Raw genomic sequence first — 25,325 nt, 5'->3', positions numbered from 1 at the left:
CATGTTATTATTTAGTACTGTCCTGAGTAAGATATTTTACATAAAATATGTTTACATATAATCCATAATACAAAAAAATAGCTAAATTTATTAAAATGACCCAGTTCAAAAGTTTGTGAACCATTGATTCTTAATACTATGTGTGGTTATCTGGATGATCTATGACTGTTCTTTTCTTTGTTGTGTAATGGTTGTTCATGAGTCCCTTGTTTATTCTGAGCAGTTAAACTGAGCTCTGTTCTTCAGAATAAATCTCGAGGTCCATCTTTTTTTTTTTTTCTGGAGCATCAGTGAATGTTTGAACCTTTTAATGCAAAAAATGCTAGAAAACTGAAGAATCTGCAGGACCTGGAGATTTTTTCTGAAGATCAGAGCTCAGTTTAACTGCTCAGAACAAACAAGGGACTCATGAACAACCATCACAAAACACAAAACAGTCGTAGATCATCCAGGCAACCACACACAGTATTAAGAAATCAATGGTTCACATACTTATGAATGGGGTTATTTTAATAAATTCAGCTATTTTTTTTGTCTTGTGGATTATATGTAAGAATATCTTTTATGTAGAATATCTTACTCAGGACAGTACTAAATAAAAAATAACATGCATTTTGTATTATCTCCCTTATTTTGTTAAAATTATTAACATTTTCACAGATTCTGCACGTTTAGTTGACCTGCTATTTAGCATGAGCCTCAATAGCGGGAACAGAACTAGAAGAGTCCTCTTGCATACTGTGATGATTTGCGAGTTAGGAGAGAATGGGTTTCTTGTTTTTTTAGTATAGTATTTAAAAATTATTTAGACATAATTTATTCATTCTACTCACTAAAATAATAGGATATGACAAATAAAATGAGAAAATGTGAGCTCTATAATTTATTTTTATTTTTAATGAACAGCTCCCACAAAATCATAAATGGCTTTGGTTGCCTATGGTGATAGCCTGGTTCTGGTTATTTTATTGGAAATTGGAAATCAAAAGTATACACAATTTTTTTTAAATGATAACAGGTTTTTTAACTTGTGTGTCAGTGATCACGTCTAGTCACTTTTGTTGTATTGAGTTTCTTCTTTGGGACCTAAATTTTCAATATAGTTTGTCTAAATGATTAATTTTTGATTTTTCTAAAGAGGACATATATTACAATACATTTGTCAGCATAGAAATAATGCAATTATTGAGAGGTGATACAATTTTCATTTGACTTTCTTAGTGATGCTTAGAAAAAAGAGACTGTAAATTACTATGGTCAAGTATTTGGTTTAATAAATAATGGCAAATGGCAAAATTACAATAAATTTACAACATTCCAGTATAACCTCCATTGCACTGTACCACAGCTGACAAAACCTTCTGAAGGTGGTCAATGTAGGCATATGTGTTACAGGCAGTTTTTGTCAGGCAACTGCACCATAATGTCACAATGGTCTGAAGAAGCCTGTCTTTAAACCACTAAATTATTGTTTTGTGAGTCACTCACAAAATTGATAAGATTAACAGCCACTGTAAACCCTAACTCAAAATAATTAATTGGTTTGAGTAGGGCAATCTCTAATTAAACAAATTAGTTTAATCAAATTAAAGTATTTAGAACTTTTTCTTTTGAGTTCACAATACTGAAAAATTTTAAGTATTCTAAATTGTTTCATTGCTTTGAGTTACATGAACTTGTTTCTTTTATTTCTATTTCCCATCATGCTTTGCCATGACACTCTAAAGGCAGAATAACTGCTAAATTTAAAGGTGCCATCAAACTTTTTTTTACAAGATGTAATATAAGTCTAAGGTGTCCCCTGAATGTGTCTGTGAAGTTTCAGCTCATAATACCCAATAGAATGTTTTAAATAAATTTTTTTAACTGCCTATTTTGGGGCATCATTAAATATGAGCTGATTCATGCTGCGGCCCTTTTAAATCGTGCGCTCCCCCGCCCACAGAGCTCGTGCATGCCTTTAACAGCATAAACAAAGTTCACACAGCTAATGATAAATTTTCAATATTGCCATATTTTAGATTACCAAAGTAATTACTTTGAATTTTAATGTCATTTATTTAATTCAATAGGGTAAGCTCTTTGATGATTTGTAACCAACGAGCCAATTGTTGATGATTCTCCAACACTGTTTAAAAACAAACAAACAAACAAACAAAAAAAACGTGCGCAGCCTGTTCAGATATTAGCAACCTGCAGAGTGCAGACATGAGATCACACGCAAAGAATGGACGGGTAAACAGGGCATAACGCATTTCTCTAGTGGAAATTCAAAGACAGTTTTACTTATAAACATGAAAAAGGACGTAAAGTAACATAGTGCAATGCAAGCTATGTCTGCAACAAAACTATCGGCTTCAAAGGATTCAACATCTGAAAAAGCATCTTGAGGTAGGCATATAAGCTGTTCTTGGTCTTTAAAAAAAATGTTATTTTCCTTATTTAGCCTACTCCTTATTTTCCTATTTACTCGTGCGTTGAGCTTTATATGGTTATCATTAGCCTACGATTAATATTTATAAGAATTTATTAGGTATTTGAAAAATAACACAAAATCCTCATAGAATTAACATCCACTTAATTATGTGTTAAATAATGTTTTATAAAGCCAATTTCTTGGTGTACTTTACAGACAAACTTTAAATCTTAATCATTCACTCCAAATGTTTATGTATATGGCGTGTAACTTTACTCGAGTTCATGATCAAAAATAGAGATGCAGTAGTCCAAAAAGGTTAACATAAATCCAAAGGATTTTTAGTTTTTATTTTGGTCTATGTTTATTCCGGGCTTGCAAACAAAATTTCCCAAAATTTCAGGAAATATTTACTAAGCCTGTCAACAGGACGTTAACACAGGCACAAGCTCACTGTTCGCAAAATATAGGAAGAATAATATAAATATTAAATTGGGTTTGATATGAATGTATCTCTGAAGGTAACTGTCGTCAGAAAAGTTTTGATGGCTTTTCCTCTTATCTCCAGCGCAGCGCTGTTTTAGCGGTAACCATGCAAATGATATATCACTGCTGTTCCATAAGCCCCACCTACTGTCAGAGAGTGAATTTGCACACAATTTGCAGTCCGTCTGCTGATTGTGTTTTGTGCAGGTGTCTTATGTAGCATAATTTCACAAAGCTAAAGTCAGACCATGCTGTTTTTGCTGTCAATCTTGAAATTATACAATAATTTAAATAAAAAAAACAACTGATCATGCTCGTTCATAACCTCTTTGTTGGGACTGTGATAAAACTGCAGTGTTTGCCTATAATATTAAAGAGCTACACATACTGTATTTTTTGTTGTTATTTAATATTTTGTTATCCCTCTGATGCACATCTTTACACATATAAAAATATAATTTAGGAATGATATATCACTAGTAATTATATATGGATGTGATGTTAAAAGAAACAAATATTTTCTTAATTTGTTTATCAAGATATTAAAAATTCTTTACCAACACATAGGTTATGTCTAATAAATTGCATATATATAAATTGCATAGTTATATATTTTGTAACTGATGTTAAAAATACAATTGAGTGGAAAACCAAATCCTGGTGGGTAGAGGTCATTTTATTTACAGGTTATAAACTTAAAATAGAACATCAAGTTAATATGGTCCTTTGTGTTAAGTATTTCAAAGTATTCTAAAGTATTTAGATTAAGTTACTAAACTTGAGTAATGTAACAAAATACGTTACTGATTACTTTTTAAAGCATGTATTTTGTAATCTGTAGTGAAATACATTCTAAAAGTAACCTTCCCAACCCTGCACACACACACAAAACTGAGGGCATGATTCAAACAGGCTAAGTGGTTGTAAAAAAATAATCACACTCATGGTCTTCGGTCAAAAATGACCGACCATAGGAAATGAATGGAAAATGGACAAAAATACGAAAATACAGATAATTTTTGTGCATCTACAAATCGGTCACAATTACTGAAAAAAAGTACACAGCAGTGAAGGGATGACACTGTAAAACATCAAGAATGTGATATAGAAATAACACACCCCTATGAACCACAGAGCAAAGTTTTGAGAATATATGAAATCCATTCAATAATTCAGTCATAATGCAGAAACAGCTCACAGCAGTGAAGGGGTGTTGCAGGTTTTTCCTTTTCCTTATGATTACTGTTCCTTAATTTTGTTGATGTTCACTGACATTTTACAAAAAAATAGATATGTTCATTGAAAAATGTTTACATAAAGCGTTATGATTGTATGAATTGCATTATTATTAAATTCTGAATCAAAAAATAGGTAACAAAGTGCTTTCTTGCATTCTCTTTCTAAAACAATGAATGTGGTCATAATGCATAAATTAACCCTTCAAGTCACTATTTCTAAAAAAATAACTAGAACTCGATAAAAAGTAGTCTTTGAGATGGTTTAAATATATATTAAAATCTTCCACCTAATAAAAATATGTATATCTAAAAACAACTAGGCTTTATAGAGAGCTATACAGGCAACCAGTGGTTAAACCATGGTATTAGGTTTTCTTTCTCTACTCTAAACAGATGCCACTAATCTGCCTTCAAAAAATTGGATTTTAAAGGCCTAAACTCTATTTTAACCTGAAATACTGCATTAATTTTAAAAATAATTAAAAAAAAAAAAGTAATAAAATTTTTTTTGTATTATTTATTTATAAAAAATATATATTACTGAACAAAAATGTATTACAATGATTTACTGAAAAAAATAGGTTACATTTCAGGAGTTCAGTCACTTTTGACCACTAAGACCACCAGTGTGACTCCCAAATAAGGACTGCACAAAAGCCTCTAAACATTTTTTTCCCCCCTAGTTGACACTGATTAGATACATTTATCTGATGTGAGCATGTTGCATTCTTTATGTAAATGATAAATAATATCCAGTTAAATCTGTATATTTGTTTTAATAATTATACTATCTATAAGTAGTATATACTATAAGTAGTTGAAGTAGGTTAGTCAGTTGACTTGTCAAAACACCATCCTTGTTTCTGTCCATTTCAATATAATAGTCTTTTGCTCAACAGGGTCATAGAAGTCAGTCTCCAGAAGTACAATGTATCAGGTCCCCAGAGTCTTTACTAAAGTAAAAAATCCTGAAATATGACCCACACTTAATAAGAATCACAAGCTGAAGTGTAGTAAATTACATGAGTACTGATATTTTTTTTTTTAATATATAGGCTTTATAGACAGATAGGTTGGGAGTGACTCTTGAAGGACCAGCACAACATCCTCTATTTGAAGAATGTATTTTCCAGAATCTGGCAGTAAGATTTGGGAGTTCATTTTAAGTCAGTTTCCTACCCTGAAAGGTCCAACTTACTCATTGTTAGTAGCATTGCACAGCACAACTCCCTCGCCACCGCCACTGTAGTCTGACTTTTATTTTATTTGCAGTTAACATGTGTCTTTTCTTATTGGCCTGTTTTTTTTAATGACCCGTTTTGCTGTCTATTTGTCATGCCTTAATTTAGCAATTGTTAGCATTACATTAGTATTATATTGCCTTCATTAACAATGATCAATTATAAATTATTAAATACTAAATTAATAGTAGTTATTAAGATTGATGTGGTTTGGAATTGGTAAAATGTGCTTTGAAAAACTTGCATAATAATTATGCACACACACACTATATATAGTAGAGAGAGAGAATATAATTGTTTAGACCTCAGATATGTGATTTATATGTAAACATAGCGCCTATTTGAAAATTTGTTTAGATGCTTTTGGATGAGCAAGCTCCAGGCCATCACGACCGTTCAAGTCAAGTCAAGTCAAGTCAAATTTATTTATATAGCGCTTTTACAATTGGTAATTGTTTCAAAGCAGCTTTACATATTAGAAGCACAGAAAAAAGGGAAGTGGTTAAAAATAAACTGTACAAACAAGCGTGGTAATATGTAACATATACAAGATGGTGCTACATTAAGCCAATGTCGGCTGACTTCCAGGGGTGGAAAAAAACCCCTAGGAGAAAAACCCAGCGTGCTAGCACTGGGAAAAAAGTCCTAGGAGGAAAAAACCCCTTGGAAGATATATCTAATATATGTAAATGTATATGGAGATCAAAATCTGAATTATACATTTTTATTATAGAGATTAAAAATAGATTATATATAAATATATGTAAGCGGATACGGGGATTAAAAATCTGAATTATAGATGCAGCCAGAATTGGATCTTTAGGCCCATTGTCTCCTGGGCTACGTTGTAGTCAGGTCCAGACGCAGGTTCTCCATCTGATCTGGATACGGCCTGGATCCAGCACCCGGCAAACCTCAGGATAAGCAGAGAGACAGATATTAGCGTAGATGCCATTCTTATTCTGATGTACAGGTATATCTAGTGTTATAGGAAATGTTCTCGGTTCCGGCCGACCTAATTATAGCGTAACAATCCTTTAACAGATTTGAAAAATGTTAATGTATTGATAATGTGTTATGTGTATGCAAGAGCAAAGAGATGTGTTTTTAGTCTAGATTTAAACTGACAGAGTGTGTCTGCTTCCCGAACAATGCAAGGAAGATTGTTCCAGAGTTTAGGTGCTAAATAGGAAAAGGATCTGCCACCTTCAGTTGATTTTGATATTCTGGGTATTATCAACTGGCCTAAATTCTGAGATCTCAATAAACGTGGAGGACTATAATGCATTAAGAGCTCACTTAGGTACTGGGGAGCTAAACCATTTAGAGCTTTATAAGTAAGTAGCAAGATTTTAAAATCTATACGATGTTTAATAGGGAGCCAATGTAATGTTGACAGAACTGGGCTAATATGGTCATACTTTCTGGTTCTAGTAAGAACTCTAGCTGCCGCATTTTGGACCAACTGTAGTTTGTTTAAAAGCCGAGCAGAACAACCACCCAGTAGAGCGTTACAATAATCTAGTCTTGAGGTCATGAATGCATGAACCAACTGTTCCGCATTTGTCATTGAGAGCATATGTCGTAATTTAGATATATTTTTTAGATGGAAGAAGGCGGTTTTACAGATACTAGAAACATGACTTTCAAATGAAAGATTGGTATCAAAGAGCACACCCAGGTTCCTAACTGAGGACGAAGGTTTAATGGAGCACCCGTCAAGTGTTAGAGAGTATTCAAGGTTTTTTCGTGAGGAAGTTTTTGGTCCAAAGATTAGGATATCAGTTTTTTTCTGAATTTAATAATAAGAAATTTCTTGTCATCCAGTTTTTAATGTCAGCTATGCATTCTGTTAGTTTTGTGAATTTGTAGGTTTCGTCAGGGCGCGAGGAAATATAGAGCTGAGTATCGTCAGCGTAGCAGTGAAAACTAACACCATGCTTCCTAATTATCTCTCCTAAGGGCAGCATGTACAGAGTGAAAAGCAACGGTCCTAATACTGAGCCTTGTGGTACCCCATATTTAACCTGTGATCGATACGACATCTCTTCATTAACTACCACAGACTGATAACGGTCAGATAAGTATGATTTGAACCATGCCAAAGCAATTCCACTAATGCCAATATAGTTTTCAAGTCTTTTTAAAAGAATGTTATGATCGATAGTGTCAAAAGCAGCACTGAGATCTAATAACACTAATAGAGAAATACAGCCACGATCGGATGATAGGAGTAGATCGTTTGTAACTCTAACGAGAGCAGTCTCAGTACTATGGTATGGTCTAAATCCTGACTGGAAATCCTCACAAATTCCATTTCTTTCTAAAAAGGAGCACAGTTGTGTTGAAACTGCCTTTTCTAGTATCTTTGACAGAAAAGGTAGATTCGAGATTGGCCTGTAATTTACTAAATCTCTCGGATCTAGTTGAGGTTTTTTAAGAGGTTTGATAATAGCCTGCTTAAATGTTTTTGGCATGTGTCCTAGTGTTAAAGATGAATTAATTATATCAAGAAGAGTCCGTTAGTAATTTTGACTTCAGAGAAAGTTACATTAATACATCACAAGATGGCGGCAAAGACTGTCTTCATGAGTGAGTCAATCAGTCTCAAAGACTTTCTCTGTAAAAAATCTCTTTCAAGCATAGCCTACACACGTATAGTACAGACACACAGTTGCACAGAAAAGTTTTGTCTGCACTGCTCTGATGAATTTATCAGTAAAATAGTTTAGCAACTTAAAAGATACATGACTCACCAGCGAGGTAATAACTGGCGGTTCTTCAGTCAGATAAACTCTCATTTATAAATAGGTTAGCTCCTGTCCTTGATTCTGATTGGTCAGTAGCTGTGTTTTATTCATGATAAAACACAGCTATGACCGCTTTACCCAACGGTTATGTGTATCACTAAACAACACCCTTAGCAACCACTCTTAGCAACGTAAACTGTATGTTCTCAATTGATATTGTTCATTGAAGCTTACTGTATTATGTAGAAGAGTATTGTGAGAAAGAGATCAAGTGAGCGAGTTTATTACCTGTAATAGGTCAAAGATGAATTAATTATATCAAGAAGTGGACCTACGACCTGTGGAAGCATTTCTTTCAGTAGTTTAGTCGGCATTGGGTCTAACATACATGTCGTTGATTTTGATGATTTGATAAGTTTAGATAATTCTTCCTCTCCTATAGCGGCGAATGATTCTAGTTTTACTTCAGGGACACTACAGTGCACTGTCTGAAGCGAAACTGTAGACGGTTGCATGTTTATAATTTTCTCTCTAATATTATCAATCTTGCAAGTAAAGAAGTTCATAAAGTACTGCTGTGCTCTATAGAAATGTCAGCAGTTGAATCTCTGTTTCTAGTTAATTTAGCCACTGTGTCAAATAAATACCTAGGATTATGTTTGTTTTCTATTAAGAGATTTGAAAAATAAGTAGATCTAGCATTTCTTATGGCTGTTCTGTACTCAATCATTTTTTCTTTCCACGAAAGGCGAAAAACTTCTAGTTTTGTTTTCTTCCAACTACGTTCAGCTTTTCTAACAGCTCGTTTCAGAGCCCGAGTGTGCTCATCATACCACGGCGTTGGATTAGTTTCCTTAATCTTCTTTAGACGTAAAGGAGCGACTGCATCTAATGTGCTGGAAAAGAGAGAGCCAATAGTTTCTGTTGCAGCATCGAGTTCTTCTAAGTTGTCAGGTATACTAAGGCGATGAAACTGCTCGGGGAGTGGTAGACGTGATTGTTCTACAATATTTATGGCTGGGTGGTGGTTTTGTAGCCTTGGCTAATTGTATTATGCACGAGACTAAATAATGATCTGATATATCATCGCTCTGCTGTAGAATTTCAACAGCATCAATATCTATTCCATTAGATCTAGGGTATGATTACGACAATGAGTGGGTCCTGACACGTGTTGTCTAGCTCCAATAGAGTTTAAAATATCTGCAAATGCCAATCCAAATGCGTCTTTATTATTATCTACATGGATATTAAAATCACCAACAACAAGGACTTTATCCGCATCCAGTACTAACTCTGATAGAAATTCAGCAAATTCTTTGATAAAGTCAGTATGGTGCCCTGGTGGCCTGTATACAGTAGCCAGCACAAATGTCATCTTACATAATGTTACATAAAGCACCATCACTTCAAAGGAATTATATTTGAAATTCTTTTGAATGATTCTGAATATATTACTATAAATTACAGCAACACCTCCCCCTTTGCCTTTCTGTCGAGGATTGTGTCGATAATCATAACCTTGAGGACTAGATTCATTTAAAGTAATGTAATCGTCTGGTTTTAGCCAGGTTTCTGTCAAACACAGCAAGTCTAGTTTATTGTCTGTGATAATTTCATTTACAATAAGTGCTTTTGAAGAAATAGATCTAATATTCAGTAACCCAAGCTTTATCATTTGTTTATCTGATTTATCTGTGATTTTCATTTTTTGAACATCAATTAAATTTTTACCCTTAAAAGGTTTCGGAAGTTTTTTGTATTTACTAGTTCGAGGTACAGACACAGTCTCTATGTGATAATATCTAGGTGAAAGTGTTTCTATGTGCTGTGAATTATCTGAGTTCTGTGACGTGAGGCGGCTAGCAGACGGCGGCTAGCAGACGGTCGGTTTAGCCAGTTTGTCTGCGTCCTGATCTGGGCCCTGGTTTGTCATGTTCAGCGCTCATATACCCCCCGAGAACAGCGTCATCTCAGCCAGTCCTTCGGGAGTTTGGCACTATCTCTTATGTAGATAGTGTTTGAACATAAGGTATTCGTTTTGGGTAACAAGTGGGCAATCTTTGGTCTTATTAATTTATTACTTGTTCCAGAGCTAATAGATTTAACTTAATGACTATATTAAGTAGCTCCATAACTTTATATTTAAACTGAAATTAAAGCCTACTAACTATAGCGCTGCTTTTGTACGTTTGACTGAACTGTTTGCTTGGATTTATTTCCTATACTGTTATAATGGCTGTTGTTGTTAATTTAAATATTATTGTTCAATAAATAATATTTTATATAAATAAACATTACATTTACATTTTTTGGTATTGAGAAAGAGTCCGTTAGTAATTTTGACTTCAGAGAAAGTTACATTAATACATCACAAGATGGCGGCAAAGACTGTCTTCATGAGTGAGTCAATCAGTCTCAAAGACTTTCTCTGTAAAAAATCTCTTTCAAGCATAGCCTACACACGTATAGTACAGACACACAGTTGCACAGAAAAGTTTTGTCTGCACTGCTCTGATGAATTTATCAGTAAAATAGTTTAGCAACTTAAAAGATACATGACTCACCAGCGAGGTAATAACTGGCGGTTCTTCAGTCAGATAAACTCTCATTTATAAATAGGTTAGCTCCTGTCCTTGATTCTGATTGGTCAGTAGCTGTGTTTTATTCATGATAAAACACAGCTATGACCGCTTTACCCAACGGTTATGTGTATCACTAAACAACACCCTTAGCAACCACTCTTAGCAACGTAAACTGTATGTTCTCAATTGATATTGTTCATTGAAGCTTACTGTATTATGTAGAAGAGTATTGTGAGAAAGAGATCAAGTGAGCGAGTTTATTACCTGTAATAGGTCAGTCCTATGTTCATAATAAAAAATCTGTTTAAATGTCCAATGTATTATCTTTTCCTTTTAACAGTTAAGGGGTTTTCCCATGACTGACAGCACTAGTCAAAGCATTTGTCAGTTGCATCTTGTTCCGTACAGACAACAATTCAGTCGTTTACAGGTTTGCATATAGAGTGTTTGATTTGTGCGATTTAATGTAAAATGAGGAATCTTATTTTTGCGGCATTTTTACATTTTTATATTCCCATAGAAATTGCAGTGTTGCTGTGTACAATAAAAACAGCGCAAAATTAAAACAGTACAAAGCAACATAACACAAAATGTCTTTTGTCTCTTTCTTGCATGCTGGGTCTTTTTCAGCAAGTTTCTTTGTCTCCCTTGCTGACACGCCGGGTCTCTTTTGTGTAGTGTAATAAAATGAAACATTTCAGGGAAACACTGCATATTGTATATAATACTGTATATGCTTCTGCATGACATCCACACCAGTTGCAGGGATGTGTAGGTATCGCCAGATTGTTGACAATCATAACATACTTCTCAAACTAGGGATGCACAATATTATCGTCCGATAAAGGCTTAAAATATAATAATTGGCATTGATCCGATATGGAAAAAATGATGTTGATATGTCTTTCTGAGAAGATATTGTGTTGATTATGTGCCTGCTATAAGTCACATGTGTGCAAGGAGTGCTAGCGATAAAATCACATAAGCAGTGTGGACATTCTTGAACTGAACTTTTGCATGTATAGTGATTAGATTCACTGTTTGGATTGCTGTTTGGATTGAACTTGTAAATGCGAATACAGAAAAATGCGTCCGATGTGCGATACCCTATGATGATCAATCTTGACTCTTTTGCACGTGTAGCGCCTCTAAAGCCTCGGTTATACCAAAGTCCCTTTCAAGGAAAGTCTGTTCACTTGGCGGCCATATTTGCAATGCCTTCAGGCATCTATTTGAGGCACCCAAGATCAAATCCTATCTGTTTGAATGGGGGAATCCTGAAATCTCAAAAAATGCTTGGCGAACTCACAATTAAATATTTCAAATCACTAACAAAATCTGACATGAACTGTCTATAAATATTGTTTCTTATGCACAAATAGCATTAAAAAGGCTTATTTTTCAAGCTAGACGAGCCAATGCACATGCGCAGTCCTAAGTGCAAGTCTCAGGTTTCTATGGGAACAGGAGCCTCTAACAGCAGCTGCAGTGATGCAATGAAATCAGCGATTGGCTCTTTTACTTAGAAGGCAGGACGTATTCCATCATAATTGTGATGCAGTTTCTCCCATTCATAACTTATAGGAGTGAACTGTCTTTCTATATTTATAGTCTTTGGTTATACTTTCCATGTGCGCGAGTGCACAAAGGTCCACCTGACGTAAAAATTAGGCTTGTTCCAGATGCATCAGTGCCGCACGGACCAATCGCATATGACTGTGACGAGCAGGGCGGGCGAGAGCCGTGAGGGAACGGCGCGAGGCCGGTGACGCGAGTGATAATGAGCGTCACCTGTGAGGCGTGCCGGCCTCGAGTCTCTCACGGAGGAGCTCATGCCTCCGGAGCTCCTCCGTGAGAGACGTAATCAACTCTATGCAAAGGAGATGTGTTGCACTGCGTGAAGCAAATGGTGGTCACACCAGATACTGACTGGTTTTCTGCACATTTTAGAGTGGCCTTTTATTGTGGCCAGCCTAAGGCACACCTGTGCAGTAATCATGCTGTCTAACCAGCATCTTGATATGCCACACCTGTGAAATGGGTGGATTATCTCGGCAAAGGAGAAGTGCTCACTAACACAGATTTAGACAGATTGGTGAACAGTATTTGAGAGAAATAGGCCTTTTGTGTACATAGAAAAAATCTTAGATCTTTGAGTTCAGATCATGAAAAATGGGGGCAAAAACAACAAGTGTTGCATTTATAATTTTGTTCAGGGTACATATCTGTCACCACTAGCCGTTTGTCTGCTGCCATCACGTCACCTCAGCTCTACCCACGTCCTGCCTCTTTGCCCATTTTTTGTTATGTGGGAGTGACGTGCAGTGACGCGCTGCCAAGATGGCAACGACTGGCTTTAGGTTTCAAAAATGCTCTTCAAAAACCTACGGGTGACGTTACGGACACTACGTCCATATTTTTTACAGTCTATGGACCCTATAATACACCCAGCGCAATGCGACGCAAGGCGCAAGTGTATTTGCTAGTTTGCGTCCGGCGCCGTTTGCATTTTCCCGTTCAGTGCCATGTCCTTAAATTAGTAAATGCATTTGCGCCAGTTAGTGCGACCATGGGTCAATGGCGCAATATTTTTTTTGTTAGAGCGCGTTAGTAGAAACTGCACCTCTGGGCGCGTCCACAGTGCGCGTTGACTTATTACACACAGGGATGCGCATTACACAAACATGCCAATTGAACAATCGTGCCAATACACACACATATATATTAACTGACTCATCGCGTGGAGCTATTTGAAAGCCTGCATTTGCAAGCCCGCTTTAACTTCGCGCACGAGCAGATCGGTTTCTTCGCTTGTAAATAGCAATCCGCCATGGCGCGAGCGCATCTCGCTCTTAAAGGGAATGGGAGATGACACTCTGATTGGTTTATTGAACGTTACGCCCATTACTCATTAAGGGAATAGGGACAACCCATTTCAAAAATGCGCCTCGGCGCACGGACCGTTTTTCCGTCGTTAAAATAGCAAAAGTGGATTTGGACATGCCCTGAGTGCACCTGCGCCGTGCGCTTTACACTTTGCGTTTAGATCGTTAAAATAGGACCCTATGAGTATAACCAAGGCTTAAAGCAGCAGCAGCCTCGTCCAGGTCCTTGTGCCCGCCCACTAGGAAGTTATATTTATTTAGGAGGCGCTGTTGTTACACTAATAAATAGAATACATCAATAACATGAAGTTACTGTTTCTGAATAAATAAAGCAGTAAATTAAGTCACGCCACCAAGCATCTGATGACTCCATTGCTGTGTAGATAATCTACATATGTTAAAGGTGCCCTAGAACTTTTTTTAAAAGATGTAAAATAAGTCTAAAGGCCGGAACACACCAAGCCGACGGTCGGCCGTCGGGCAGTTTTTCTTCGTCGGCCGACTAAGTTTCCTCGGTGTGTTCTGCACCGTCGGCTGAAGTTGGTCCTCGTCGGCTTTGTTTCGGCCGATTCGAAATGTTGAATCGGCGTTGGACCTCGTCGGGCCGTCGGGCCATATGATCATTCTGATTGGCTGTTCAGCTAGCGAACCAGTGCATGAGAAAAGAAAAACGGAAGTGACGAAGCAAGTAAACGACGAAGTCAAGAGGGAACACACATTGTTTACCTTAGGTACGTGAAAGACATGGCTATCTGGAACGAGGCAAGTGAAGACGAATTGATCAACATGATCCAGGAAAGGCCGGGTTTGTATGACATTACGGAAAAATGTTATGTCAACCGTGTGCTGAAAGCTGAACTGTGGCGTGAGATCGAAAATAAACTCGTCATATCAGGTAAGATTTCCTTTTTGGCAATTGAGAAAGCTTGTTTGTAATTGTTCAATAGTCCATAGTAAAACTAATATAACCATTTTAGTGTTTTGTGTGTACCAAACTAAGTTTGTTTATGGAAACAGACAGTAATTAATATGTGCTGTGCTAGCATCTCATATTTCATAATAATATTAAAGTTAATCAAATTGTTAATAATATAATTAACAATACAGCAAAAAGTAACATTTGTTGGCATAACAAATACTCATTAAAGTGACAAAATAAGCAGCCATAACACTTAATGCTTACAAAATTTTACTTTGTCCCTCAGAAAAAGAGCTCAAGAAGCGGTGGGATTCATTGCGAACCCAATACATGCGTTATAAGAAACAAGGACCCTCAGGAAGTTCTGGAGCTCAGAAGACTGGCAGGCAGCAATGGATCCTGAACCGCCTGCAGTTTCTAGAGCCTCACACAAAAAGGAAGGAGAGCACTTCAAATCTAATGATCATGGTAAATAAACAAATATATTTATATTTATTTATTTATTTATTGTTTAATTGCAGAATAAAATAAACATTTTGCTTTTTGTAAGATGGCAAGTGCTTCTTTAAAAGAGTCTATTCACAAGTAACTCCGCATATTAAGTCAAGCCATTACATTAACTTGTCACATTTGTATCTTATGTTTTTTAAGGAACCTGCGGCTGATAGTGATTCCTGTTCACCCTCAGATGGTACCAACAGTGACACCTGGACTGGCACCCATGAAGACCCCAGCTTCAGTGATGCTGACCTACGGTCAAGTACACCCTTGGCTGAATCCACCATCTGTGGAACTGAGTCCACAGCCATGAGAAAGGACCATTTGCAAAGCTCCAACATAAAACCAAAGCCTCCAGGGAAGCGCAGGAAGATGCAAGACGAATCCTCCAGCGAGGAATCCACAAACTTGATGCGCACCATCGGCAAAACTCTGGAAAAGTTGGCATCACAGGAAAACACCAATGATGCCATCTCAGCTTACTGCAAAAATCTTGAACACAGAATGCGGAATTTGCCACCACATCTACTGCCACATTTCCAGCATGAGGTTGATAATTGCATTTTCAAATATTCAGTGGGCCACAACCATGCACTGGATGCATCTTCCAATCAGTATACACACTTGTAATTTTTTATGTAGCAAAATTGTAAACAGATATTGTAGCATTTAGTAAATATGTCACGCTTAGTTGTACGTTATATTAGAGTACTTATGCAAAGTTTATATTTCTGTACATTTTATTTATTTTAAATACCAACTGTTGATATTTTTCTGTAAATTACCTTAATGCTATTTTTGCACATTTGAAAATAAAACACTGACTTTGTGTAAAAGGTACTTCACTGTTCTTTATGTAAAAAAAAAATCACAAAACACAATGATGTAAAAATATAAACTTTATTTTGCAAATTCACACCATTGTTATAAAACATAAACCAAGGTCAAGGGGGAAAGAAACAAGTTTGCTACATGCTTATATTTTGCCCCACTGAAAGGGCACTGCACCGGTGTCCGAATTAAAGTACTGGCACAGTTTATCCCTGAGCTGTTTGGCGTGTGTTGTACTGTTGGTTGTGCGTGGCAGAGGCCTGCTGTAGGCCAGGGTCTTCTCTCCATCTTCCAGGGACAGTGTCATGATCTTGTTCTTCCTGGTCGATTCCTGCCATGTACACTTCACAGCACTCTTTGCGCAGAAAGTTGTGCAGAGCACAGCAAGACAAAACAATGTCCTCCACTTTGGCAGTGCTTTGAATATTAATGGTGGTTAGTAGGACGCGAAAACGATTTGCCAGGATGCCAAATGCATTTTCAACCACCCTTCGAGCTCGCGAAAGTCTGTAATTGAATATGCGTTGCTCTACAGACAGCTTGCGGTTCGGGTATGGCTTCATGAGGTATTCCTTTAAGGGGAATGCCTCATCAGCCACAATGCAGTAAGGGGCCAGCTGGTCTGATTCAGGAAGTGGTGCAGGTGCAGGAATGTTGGATGTTCTTTTCTCCAAGGCATCCTGCAATGAGCATCCCCAAACACTCCACCATCTGAAATGCGCCCGTTGCAGCCCACATCAACATACAGAAATCTGTAGTTGCTGTCTACCAGTGCCATAAGCACTATTGAGAATGTATGCTTGTAGTTGAAGAATTTAGATCCAGATCCTGGAGGGGGACGAATGTTAATGTGCTTTCCATCCAGAGCACCCAGGCAATTTGGGAAATGCCACTGATTCTGGAATCCAACGGCTACTTGCTGCCACTCTTCCACTGTGTCTGGGCACTAAAAAACAATATAATTAAAAGAAATTAGTTTAACTCGTCAGACCATTAATAACTCAGTGATTTTGACATTCTTGAATTAACCCTGCAAAGCCCACTTCTGCAGAATTACAACATCACTTTCAAAAATTTAAAAAAAAATGCCTGCAAATGTTTTTTTCTCTCAAGATCACATTTACATAGTTAATGGGTTCTATTGTTCGTCCTCACAATGCTATTGGGTTGAAGAAGTGTTTATAGGTCAGCATTAGGCTCTTTATGTTTTGGATTTTGGGGGGAGATGCCTGTTGCATTGTTCAGGGACAGGTATGAATGGTCTTGAATATGAACCTGTAAGTGCTCTGGGGGGATGAATGTGTTCTTTTAGTATGATAAGTAGAGAGCATAATAGGCCAGCCAGACTGTATTGTTTGAATGTAGTAGTGGAATTTTATTTGCATTGAAATTATAATTTGATGGATAATACTTAGATCTCTGCCCTCGACACATGGTCTACCATCCTGTCTATTCTTTCAGTTTATCTACTACAATATAAGACCCTAAAATTACCCTTATTAAAATGTAAAAAAACTGAAAAATCTTTAATTTCTACATCAGAGGCCTCCTAAAACAATATCTGAGAGATCAAAAAAATTGCTCATTTTTGGGCTAAAACAAAAAACATTAAACAGATACATGTATACCTTTAGGTATTTCTCTTTTAAGACTTGGTAGATTGCTGCACAGGTTTCAGGAACAAATTGCTGAATTGTGGACATTCCCACCCGGAATTGGTAAGAAAGGCTCTTGAAGCTTTCTCCTGCAAAGATTACAAACACATAACTCCACTATTAATTTTCCACACCTTTTACAGAGTCAAATCTAACACTTTTAATGCATTTGTACTACACTACATTAAAGCAAATATTTTTTATCAGTTATTAAAGACATTGTGCTACAAACAACCATAATAATGTTTTATACATTGTGTCTTTTTAAAGTAGGCTACAACTGGATACAAAATAATAAAATTCTTTTCACTTTTATAATGCTTCATAATACACCAAAATAAACACAACTGAAAAGGTGTTTTAATGAAATGTTCAAACAACGAATAACCTTACCTGTTGCCAAGAACCGTAGTGTAATCATCAGACGTTCCCCCACGGAGATACAATCCCGGTAGTTCGTGTTTGTTCTCTGTATGATTGGACTAATAAGTTCTTTTAACATGTGAAATTGAGTGGGAAAAAGCCGAGCGAAATTTTTAAAACCACAAGTTTCCTGTAACTCGAGCTCTCGACACAGGTTCGGGAAAGCACCTTGGGCCTGTCTCTGGAGTATCCATGGTTTCACCCATTTAGTGCGCTTTCTCCGTATTTTTCTCATCCGCTTCTTCTTTTCCTCTTCCACAAGCAAAAGACCAAGGGCTGACAAAGCCAGTGCCATTTGCAACGTGTCGGACATTTTTGAAATAACACGAATCCGTATGTGATGAGCGAGAACTGGTTTTTCATGCACCTTTGTTTATGTTTTGTATCCCTGTAGCTCTTCCGGTCTCCCTAGCAACGAACCATAGCAACGAACACAAACTACTGCCACCTGCTGGCATGGAAAGGCATTTCATCTCACGCAGGCGCAGAACGGACGTGCTATTTGGCCGTCGGCTGTCGAACGTCGGCTTGGTGTGTCAGGGCAACTTTGGACCCAGACGCTGCCGACGCCAGCCGACGCCAGCCGACCCCGCAGTCTGCTTTCGTCGCCACTAGTTCGTCGCCGTCGGCTTGGTGTGTTCCGGCCTTAAGGTGTCCCCTGAATGTGTCTGTGAAGTTTCAGCTCAAAATACCCCATAGATTTTTTTTAATTCATTTTTTTAACTGCCTATTTTGGGGCATAATTAGAAATGAGCCGATTCAGGGTGTGTGGCCCTTTAAATCCCATGCTCCACGCCCCAAGAGCTAGCGCTTTTTCTTAAACAACATAAAGTTCAAACAGCTAATATAACCCTCAAAATGGATCTTTACAAAGTGTTTGTCATGCAGCATATCTAATCACGTAAGTACAGTGTTTATTTTGATGTTTACATTGATTTTGAATGAGTTTGAGGCTATGCTCCGTGGCTGTTGGAGAGATTTATAAAGCATGAAGTTGTGTTTATGCATTATACAGACTGCAAGTGTTTAATAATGAAAATAACAACGGCTCTTGTCTCCGTGATAACAGTAAGAAACGATGGTAACTTTAACCACATTTAACAGTACATTAGCAACATGCTAACGAAACATTTTGAAAGACAATTTACAATTATCACTAAAAATATCATGATATTATGGATCATGTCAGTTATTATTGCTCCATCTGCCATTTTTCGCTGTTGTCCTTGCTTGCTTACCTAGTCTGATGATTCAGCTGTGCACAGATCCAGACGTCCAGCCCTTGTCTAATGCTTGAAGATGAGCTGGCATATGCAAATATTGGGGGCGTACACCCCGACTGTTACGTAACAGTCGGTGTTATGTTGAGATTCGCCTGTTCGTCGGAGGTCTTTTAAACAAATGAGATTTATATAAGAAAGAAGTAACAACAGTGTTTGAGACTTACTGTATGTAATTTCCATGTACTGAACTCTTGTTATTTAACTATGCCAAGATAAATTCAATTTTTAATTCTAGGGCACCTTTTATATTTATTTAGCTTTATCAAGTAACCTTAAACCTCGGAACTCTGAAACTTTTTCCTGAATACTAACTGAAATGAAAAATAATTCATTTATAATTCTTAGTGTTGTTTCCAAACAAAGAAAAAATATATTTGTATATCGGCATTGGCTACCAGTCAGAATGAATTGAAAAATATTGGCATATCGGCACTATTGGATTGAACACTTCAAAAGATTAAACACTTTTATGTAAAACCTTTAAATACATTACAATATTTATAACTTAAAATACATTTCGACATTAATCCTGAAATGGGCACTTTGCCTGCTCTGTAAGTTTAAGTGCCATATTGAATTTTATATGGATGAAAATGAGGCTGTGAGGGATAGATGTAGGCCTGGTTTCACAAACAGGGTTTAGATTAAGCCAGGATTAGGCCTTAGTTCAATTAGCAATTTCTGGTGTGCATCATAATGAATTTAATTGAATTTATTTTCAGTTTATTTCATTTATTCTAATTTGATATCCTTTAAATTCAGGATTTTAACTGGATATGGTATGCCACATGATATTTATGATTTATTGTGTTATTGGTGTACATACAATGACAATACATACATTTTATTCAACAATTGTTAAATTGTTTTTTTACCGTGCCTAAAGAAAAAAGTCTTTCATCCTAATAAAAGGTGTGACGGTGACTTTTTCCCCGCCAAATATCAATCTATAAATCTTTTCTCTCAGCCTTAAAGTGTGTATGTCACTTGTGTGTGAACCACACTTGTGAGACGGAGGCAGAAGGAGCGTGTTGGAACTCAGTGATGCTCATAAATGGGAAGGAGGAGCCAGTGAAGTCCTGCGTATCCCCATCACAGCTCAAGGGTGAAATGTATTGCCGCAGCTCCAGAAACGTCTATACACGCAACTGCTGCTTTACAGATTTCTGCAACAATGAGACTCTGCACCTCAATCCAGGTATGACAGGCCAGTTTCATCTTCCATAAAATGAAACTGTCTAGTTCTAATTCTAATTCTGAAACTGTCTAGTTCTATAAAGAGTGCTAGAATTAAACTAACAGTACATTTGTATTAGCGTGTGTTTTGTTTTGACTGTTTTTGTGTACAGAATAACATATCTTTCTTTATTCAGAGAAAGTAAACCATATATGTCTTAAAAATCATGTCTTAATGTGTGTGTGTGGTCCTGGGCTCCCATTCCCCACACTTTAGAAGTGCTGATCCTCTTCTACTAATATGACATAACAAGGCTGGCCAGGTTACTCGCGGGCAGTCCGAGGGTTATAAATACTGTGTGTATCCTAGCAGGGCAGTTAAAATGGTCTGAGCGGCTGTCTAACAGGTAGAGTCACACAGAACTTGTGACGTCATGTATAAAAATTTGTCATGCTGTCTGTCTCTCCATTTACATACAGTATTTGATTTAACGGTATAAATATACAGTTAATTATCATTGTATTGATGCATCCAATGTTATTATTAATAGCATTATATAATGTAATTTTGTTTGTATGCCTATATGTAGCCTAGTTCTTCTTAGTTTGACTAAAATTCCGGCAGGAATAAATGTAATGAACTTGCAGCCAAACCTGCCTCTGCTCCGATTTAATTGTTTTAGCAACAGCAGGAGGTTTCTTCAAAAAATCGTTTTTGTATAATTGTATTAATATTAAACGTTAATTAAATTCATTTATTGAATTTTAGTGTTGCACCGATTTTTTAAATTATTTTTTTTAGTTTAGACAAAAACCTAAACAAAAAAAGAAAATAAATTTGGTTAATCAATTTGTTAAATAAAATTTATTTAATAATCAACAATCAAATAAAAGTTTAAAAGTAAAACATTTAAAATTTAGCTATATGGCAGTTTTAGCTATATAAACATTTTAATATAGGCTAATTGTTTGTACTCCAATTTGTTGGTTAAATAAATCATGGATGTAATAACTTTTCCTATTACAGATTTATTTAAACATATATATCAACGAAGACTCGTTAAGTCCAACAGGTTAAGTCAAAATATAATGAATATACTGTATGCTGCATATATTTAGCAAAATGCTATTTTCTGGGGTTAGTTTTCCTAACTATCCAGTTTATGGTCATTGAATGGCTTTTACATTACGTGACATTGTTCTCAAGTTTTATTGTCATCTTTCTGCAGTTGAAACACTTATTGACCGATTAAAAAAAGGAGAAAAAAAATTCAAATTTATCTCACAATTCTGAATGCACAACATGTCAAACTTTGAAGCTGATGGGCTGCAGCAGCAAAAGACACACTGGTGCCACTCCTGTCAGCTAAGAACAGGAAACGTCTCGGTTACGTATGTAACCCTCGTTCCCTGAAGGAGGGAACGGAGATGTACGTCAGTAGTGACCGACGAATTGGGATATCGCTTAGAGAGCCCTATCAGCTTCGTGTAAACTAAAACAAGCCAATGGAATTGGCGTGCAATATTTGCATAATGCGCACCGCCCCCGACAGGTGTATATAAATAGGAAGCAGATGCAATCGCACTCTGTTTTTCACTGAGGAGACAACTGGTGTCCGCGCTACAACGAGGGTACAGAAACTGTGGCGACGGGACGTACGTCCCTTTCAGTCGGTCACGTTCGACATATGTCAGTAGTGACCTACGAATTGGGATCCCAACTAAAGCGCCACAGTTACGAAACCCCTTCCAGTGCCCAGCGCAAGCTCAGCCGCCCATAGCACCGGCTGGCGGTGAAGGGGGCGAGCTTACACCGAGAGAGTCTACAGCTGTCTAACCACTACCCACTAAGTAAACTAGACTACACTGGGGAAGCGAACCCGTGAGGGACGCTGCAGAGACCACTGCCTACCCAATGGGGGAGGAGTTTACGTGGAAATACACATATGGACTGGCCCGGGGGGCAGTACGCATATGTAGTCCCTGGGATGGCTCCACCTGGTAGGGGGAGACTCAACTGACAGGTGACAGCAGAGCTGGCTCTGCTAAGGGAAGACACAGACTCGGCCCGTAGGGAGTTTTAAACCGTGGATAATTACACATATGGGACCGCTCACGTAGAGGGGTCACGACATATGGGCCCCAGCCAACAGACAGCGTCAGCGACGGATGTAGGCCTGGCATCAGACACTCCGCAATGTCCGAGCCGAAGGGGGAGGCGGAGGAACTCGACAGGGTTCGCCAAGCGGGAAACACGACTGGAGTGAAAGTATGCACATATCCGGCCAGTGGCGGGAATGGCATTGCAAGCCGACACTAAGAGCGGGTACAACACGTCTACCGACTAGTGGATGCGAGTACACGTGAAGATACCGGCTCTACACGTAGGCTATAAAACCTAGCGAACGTGTTTGGTGTCGCCCAGCCCGCAGCTCTACAGATATCTGTCAGCGAGGCGCCATGAGCCAGCGCCCAGGAAGAGGCCACCCCTCTGGTGGAGTGGGCTCTCAACCCGAGCGGGCAAGGCACGCCCTGGGATTCGTACGCCAAGGCGATGGCATCCACTATCCAGTGGGCCATCCTCTGCTTGGAGACAGCCTTTCCCTTCTGCTGGCCTCCGTAACAGATGAAGAGCTGATCTGAGGTCCTGAAGCTTCGCGTTCTATCCACGTAAACGCGCAGAGCGCGGACGGGACAGAGCAAAGCTAGGGCTGGGTCTGCCTCCTCCGAGGGCAGCGCTTGCAGGTTCACTACCTGATCTCTGAAGGGAGTGGTAGGAACCTTGGGCACGTATCCAGGCCGGGGTCTCAGGATGACGTGAGAATCACCGGGCCCGAATTCTAGGCACGTTTCGTCGACCGAAAATGCATTCAGATCCCCTACCCTCTTCAGGGAAGCCAATGCAACCAGAAGAACCGTCTTAAGAAACATTAGTTTCAGGTCGACCGATTGCAAAGGCTCAAAGGTATGAACCCGGAGAGCTGTGAGAACCAGGGTCAGATCCCAAGAGGGTACGGAGGAAGGGCGAGGAGGATTCAGTCTCCTGGCCCCCCTCAGGAACCTGACGATCAGATCGTGTTTCCCCAGGGACTTACCCTCAACTGCGTGGTGATGTGCGGCGATAGCGGCAACATACACCTTGAGGGTGGAGGGAGACAGCCTTCGCTCCAACCCCTCTTGCAGGAAGGAAAGCACGGATCTGACCGAACATGATCAGGGGTCCTCTCGGCGAGAGGCGCACCATTCGACGAACAGGTTCCACTTCAACGCATAGAGACTCCTAGTGGAAGGAGCTCTAGCGGAAGTGATGGTGTCTACGACCGCTTGCGGGAGATCACTCAGAACCTCCGCATCCCGTCCAGGGACCACACGTGGAGGTTCCATAGATCGGGACGCGGGTGCCACAGGGTGCCCCGTCTCTGAGTCAGGAGGTCCTTCCTCAGAGGAATCGGCCAGGGAGGGGCTGTCGCGAGGAGAATGAGGTCTGAGAACCAGGTCCGAGTGGGCCAGTACGGAGCCACTAACAGAACCTGCTCCCCGTCCTCCCTGACCTTGCACAGGAGTTGTGCGAGAAGGCTCACTGGGGGAAATGCATATTTGCGCAGACCCGGGGGCCAGCTGTGTGCCAGGGCATGCGTGCCGAGCGTGCCGCCGGTCAGGGAATAAAACCACTGGCAGTGGGCAGTTTCTGGGGAGGCAAACAGGTCTACCTGGGCCTCGCCGAAATGCTGCCAAATCAGCTGGACCGCCTGGGGGTGGAGCCGCCACTCGCCCGCAAGTGGAGGCTGCCATGACAGCTCGTCGGCTGCACGGTTGAGCACACCTGGGACATGAGTGGCCCGAAGGGACCTCAGATACTTCTGACTCCACAACAAGAGATGGCGGGCGAGTTGCGACATGCGACGGGAGCGTAGACCACCTTGACGGTTGATGTACGCAACGGCCGCAGTGCTGTCTGAGCGGACTAGAACGTGCTTGCCTGACAACAGCTTCTTGAAGCGGGCCAGCGCAAGACGTACCGCTAGCAACTCGAGGCAATTGATATGCCAATGCAGCTGAGGCCCCGTCCAAAGACCTGCCACTGCATGCCCGTTGTACGTGGCCCCCATCCCGTGGCAGAGGCATCTGTGGAGACCACAGCATGCCTGGACACTTGTTCGAGGGGTACTCCGGCCCGCAGGAACGAAGGGTCCGACCACCGGACAAGGGTGCGACGGCAGCTCGGTGTCACGGGGACACGGAGCGTGCCGCACTGCCACGCCCATCTCGGGACCCGGCCGCGGAGCCAGTGTTGAAGCGGTCTCATATGAAGCAATCCGAGCGGCGTGACCGCGGCTGCAGATGCCATATGCCCCAGGAGCCTCTGAAAATCTTTCAGTGGAGCCGCTGTCCTGCGCTTGAGCGAACTAAGGCAGTTCAACACCGACTGGACGCGCGCCTCGGTGAGACGCGCAGTCCGTGCAACCGAGTCTAGCTCGAGACCGAGATAAGAGATCCTCTGCCCGGGGGCGAGTTTGCTCTTGTCCCAGTTGACCCGAAGACCCAACCGGCTGAGGTGAGCTAAAACCATGTCCCTGTGTTCGCACAACTGCTCTCGCGAGCTGGCCAGGATCAGCCAGTCGTCGAGATAGTTGAGAATACGAACGCCCTGTTCCTTGAGGGGAACAATGGCCGCCTCCGCAACCTTCGTAAAGACGCGGGGTGACAGGGCCAGCCCGAAGGGTAGGACTTTGTACTGATATGCCCGACCCTCGAACGCAAACCGGAGGAAAGGTCTGTGTCGAGGCAGAATCGAGACATGAAAGTACGCGTCCTTCAGGTCTATTGCTGCAAACCAATCCCGGGGACGGATGCATTCGAAAATGCGCTTCTGCGTGAGCATCTTGAACGGCATCCTGTGAAGATACCGGTTCAGGACGCGCAGATCCAGGATTGGCCG

General features: G+C 39.6%; 2 protein-coding genes across 5 annotated transcripts in view; both read left to right on the top strand.

Annotated features, from left to right (window-relative positions):
* LOC137035779 (TGF-beta receptor type-1) overlaps nt 1-25,325 on the top strand; it is a 104,123-nt gene that overhangs the window by 11,037 nt on the left and 67,761 nt on the right. For 2 of the 4 annotated variants that reach the window (XM_067409414.1, XM_067409412.1), the window contains exon 2: nt 20,178-20,408. In XM_067409414.1, coding sequence (XP_067265515.1) covers nt 20,178-20,408 — 231 coding nt within the window. Of the gene's footprint in view, nt 1-18,725; nt 18,829-20,177; nt 20,409-25,325 lie in introns of those variants that run through there. The other 2 variants (XM_067409413.1, XM_067409416.1) reach the window with 2 other exon arrangements.
* LOC137036452 (transcription factor Adf-1-like) lies at nt 13,904-15,951 on the top strand. The gene is made up of 3 exons (XM_067410628.1): nt 13,904-14,496; nt 14,807-14,988; nt 15,172-15,951. The coding sequence occupies exons 1-3, from the start codon at nt 14,346-14,348 to the stop codon at nt 15,646-15,648; spliced, it is 810 nt and encodes a 269-aa protein (XP_067266729.1). The 5' UTR covers nt 13,904-14,345; the 3' UTR covers nt 15,649-15,951.

This window comes from Chanodichthys erythropterus, chromosome 14 (assembly GCF_024489055.1).
Source record: "Chanodichthys erythropterus isolate Z2021 chromosome 14, ASM2448905v1, whole genome shotgun sequence".
NCBI classification, from domain to species: domain Eukaryota; kingdom Metazoa; phylum Chordata; class Actinopteri; order Cypriniformes; family Xenocyprididae; genus Chanodichthys; species Chanodichthys erythropterus.
This window is presented reverse-complemented; position numbering and strand designations above follow the sequence as displayed.

Coding starts and splice junctions, on each gene's coding strand:
- LOC137036452 (XM_067410628.1), top strand. CDS start 14,346: ATGGCTATCTGGAACGAGGCAAGTGAAGACGAATTGATCAACATGATC. Junction 14,497..14,806: donor AAATAAACTCGTCATATCAG/GTAAGATTTCCT, acceptor TTTGTCCCTCAG/AAAAAGAGCTCAAGAAGCGG. Junction 14,989..15,171: donor CTTCAAATCTAATGATCATG/GTAAATAAACAA, acceptor ATGTTTTTTAAG/GAACCTGCGGCTGATAGTGA.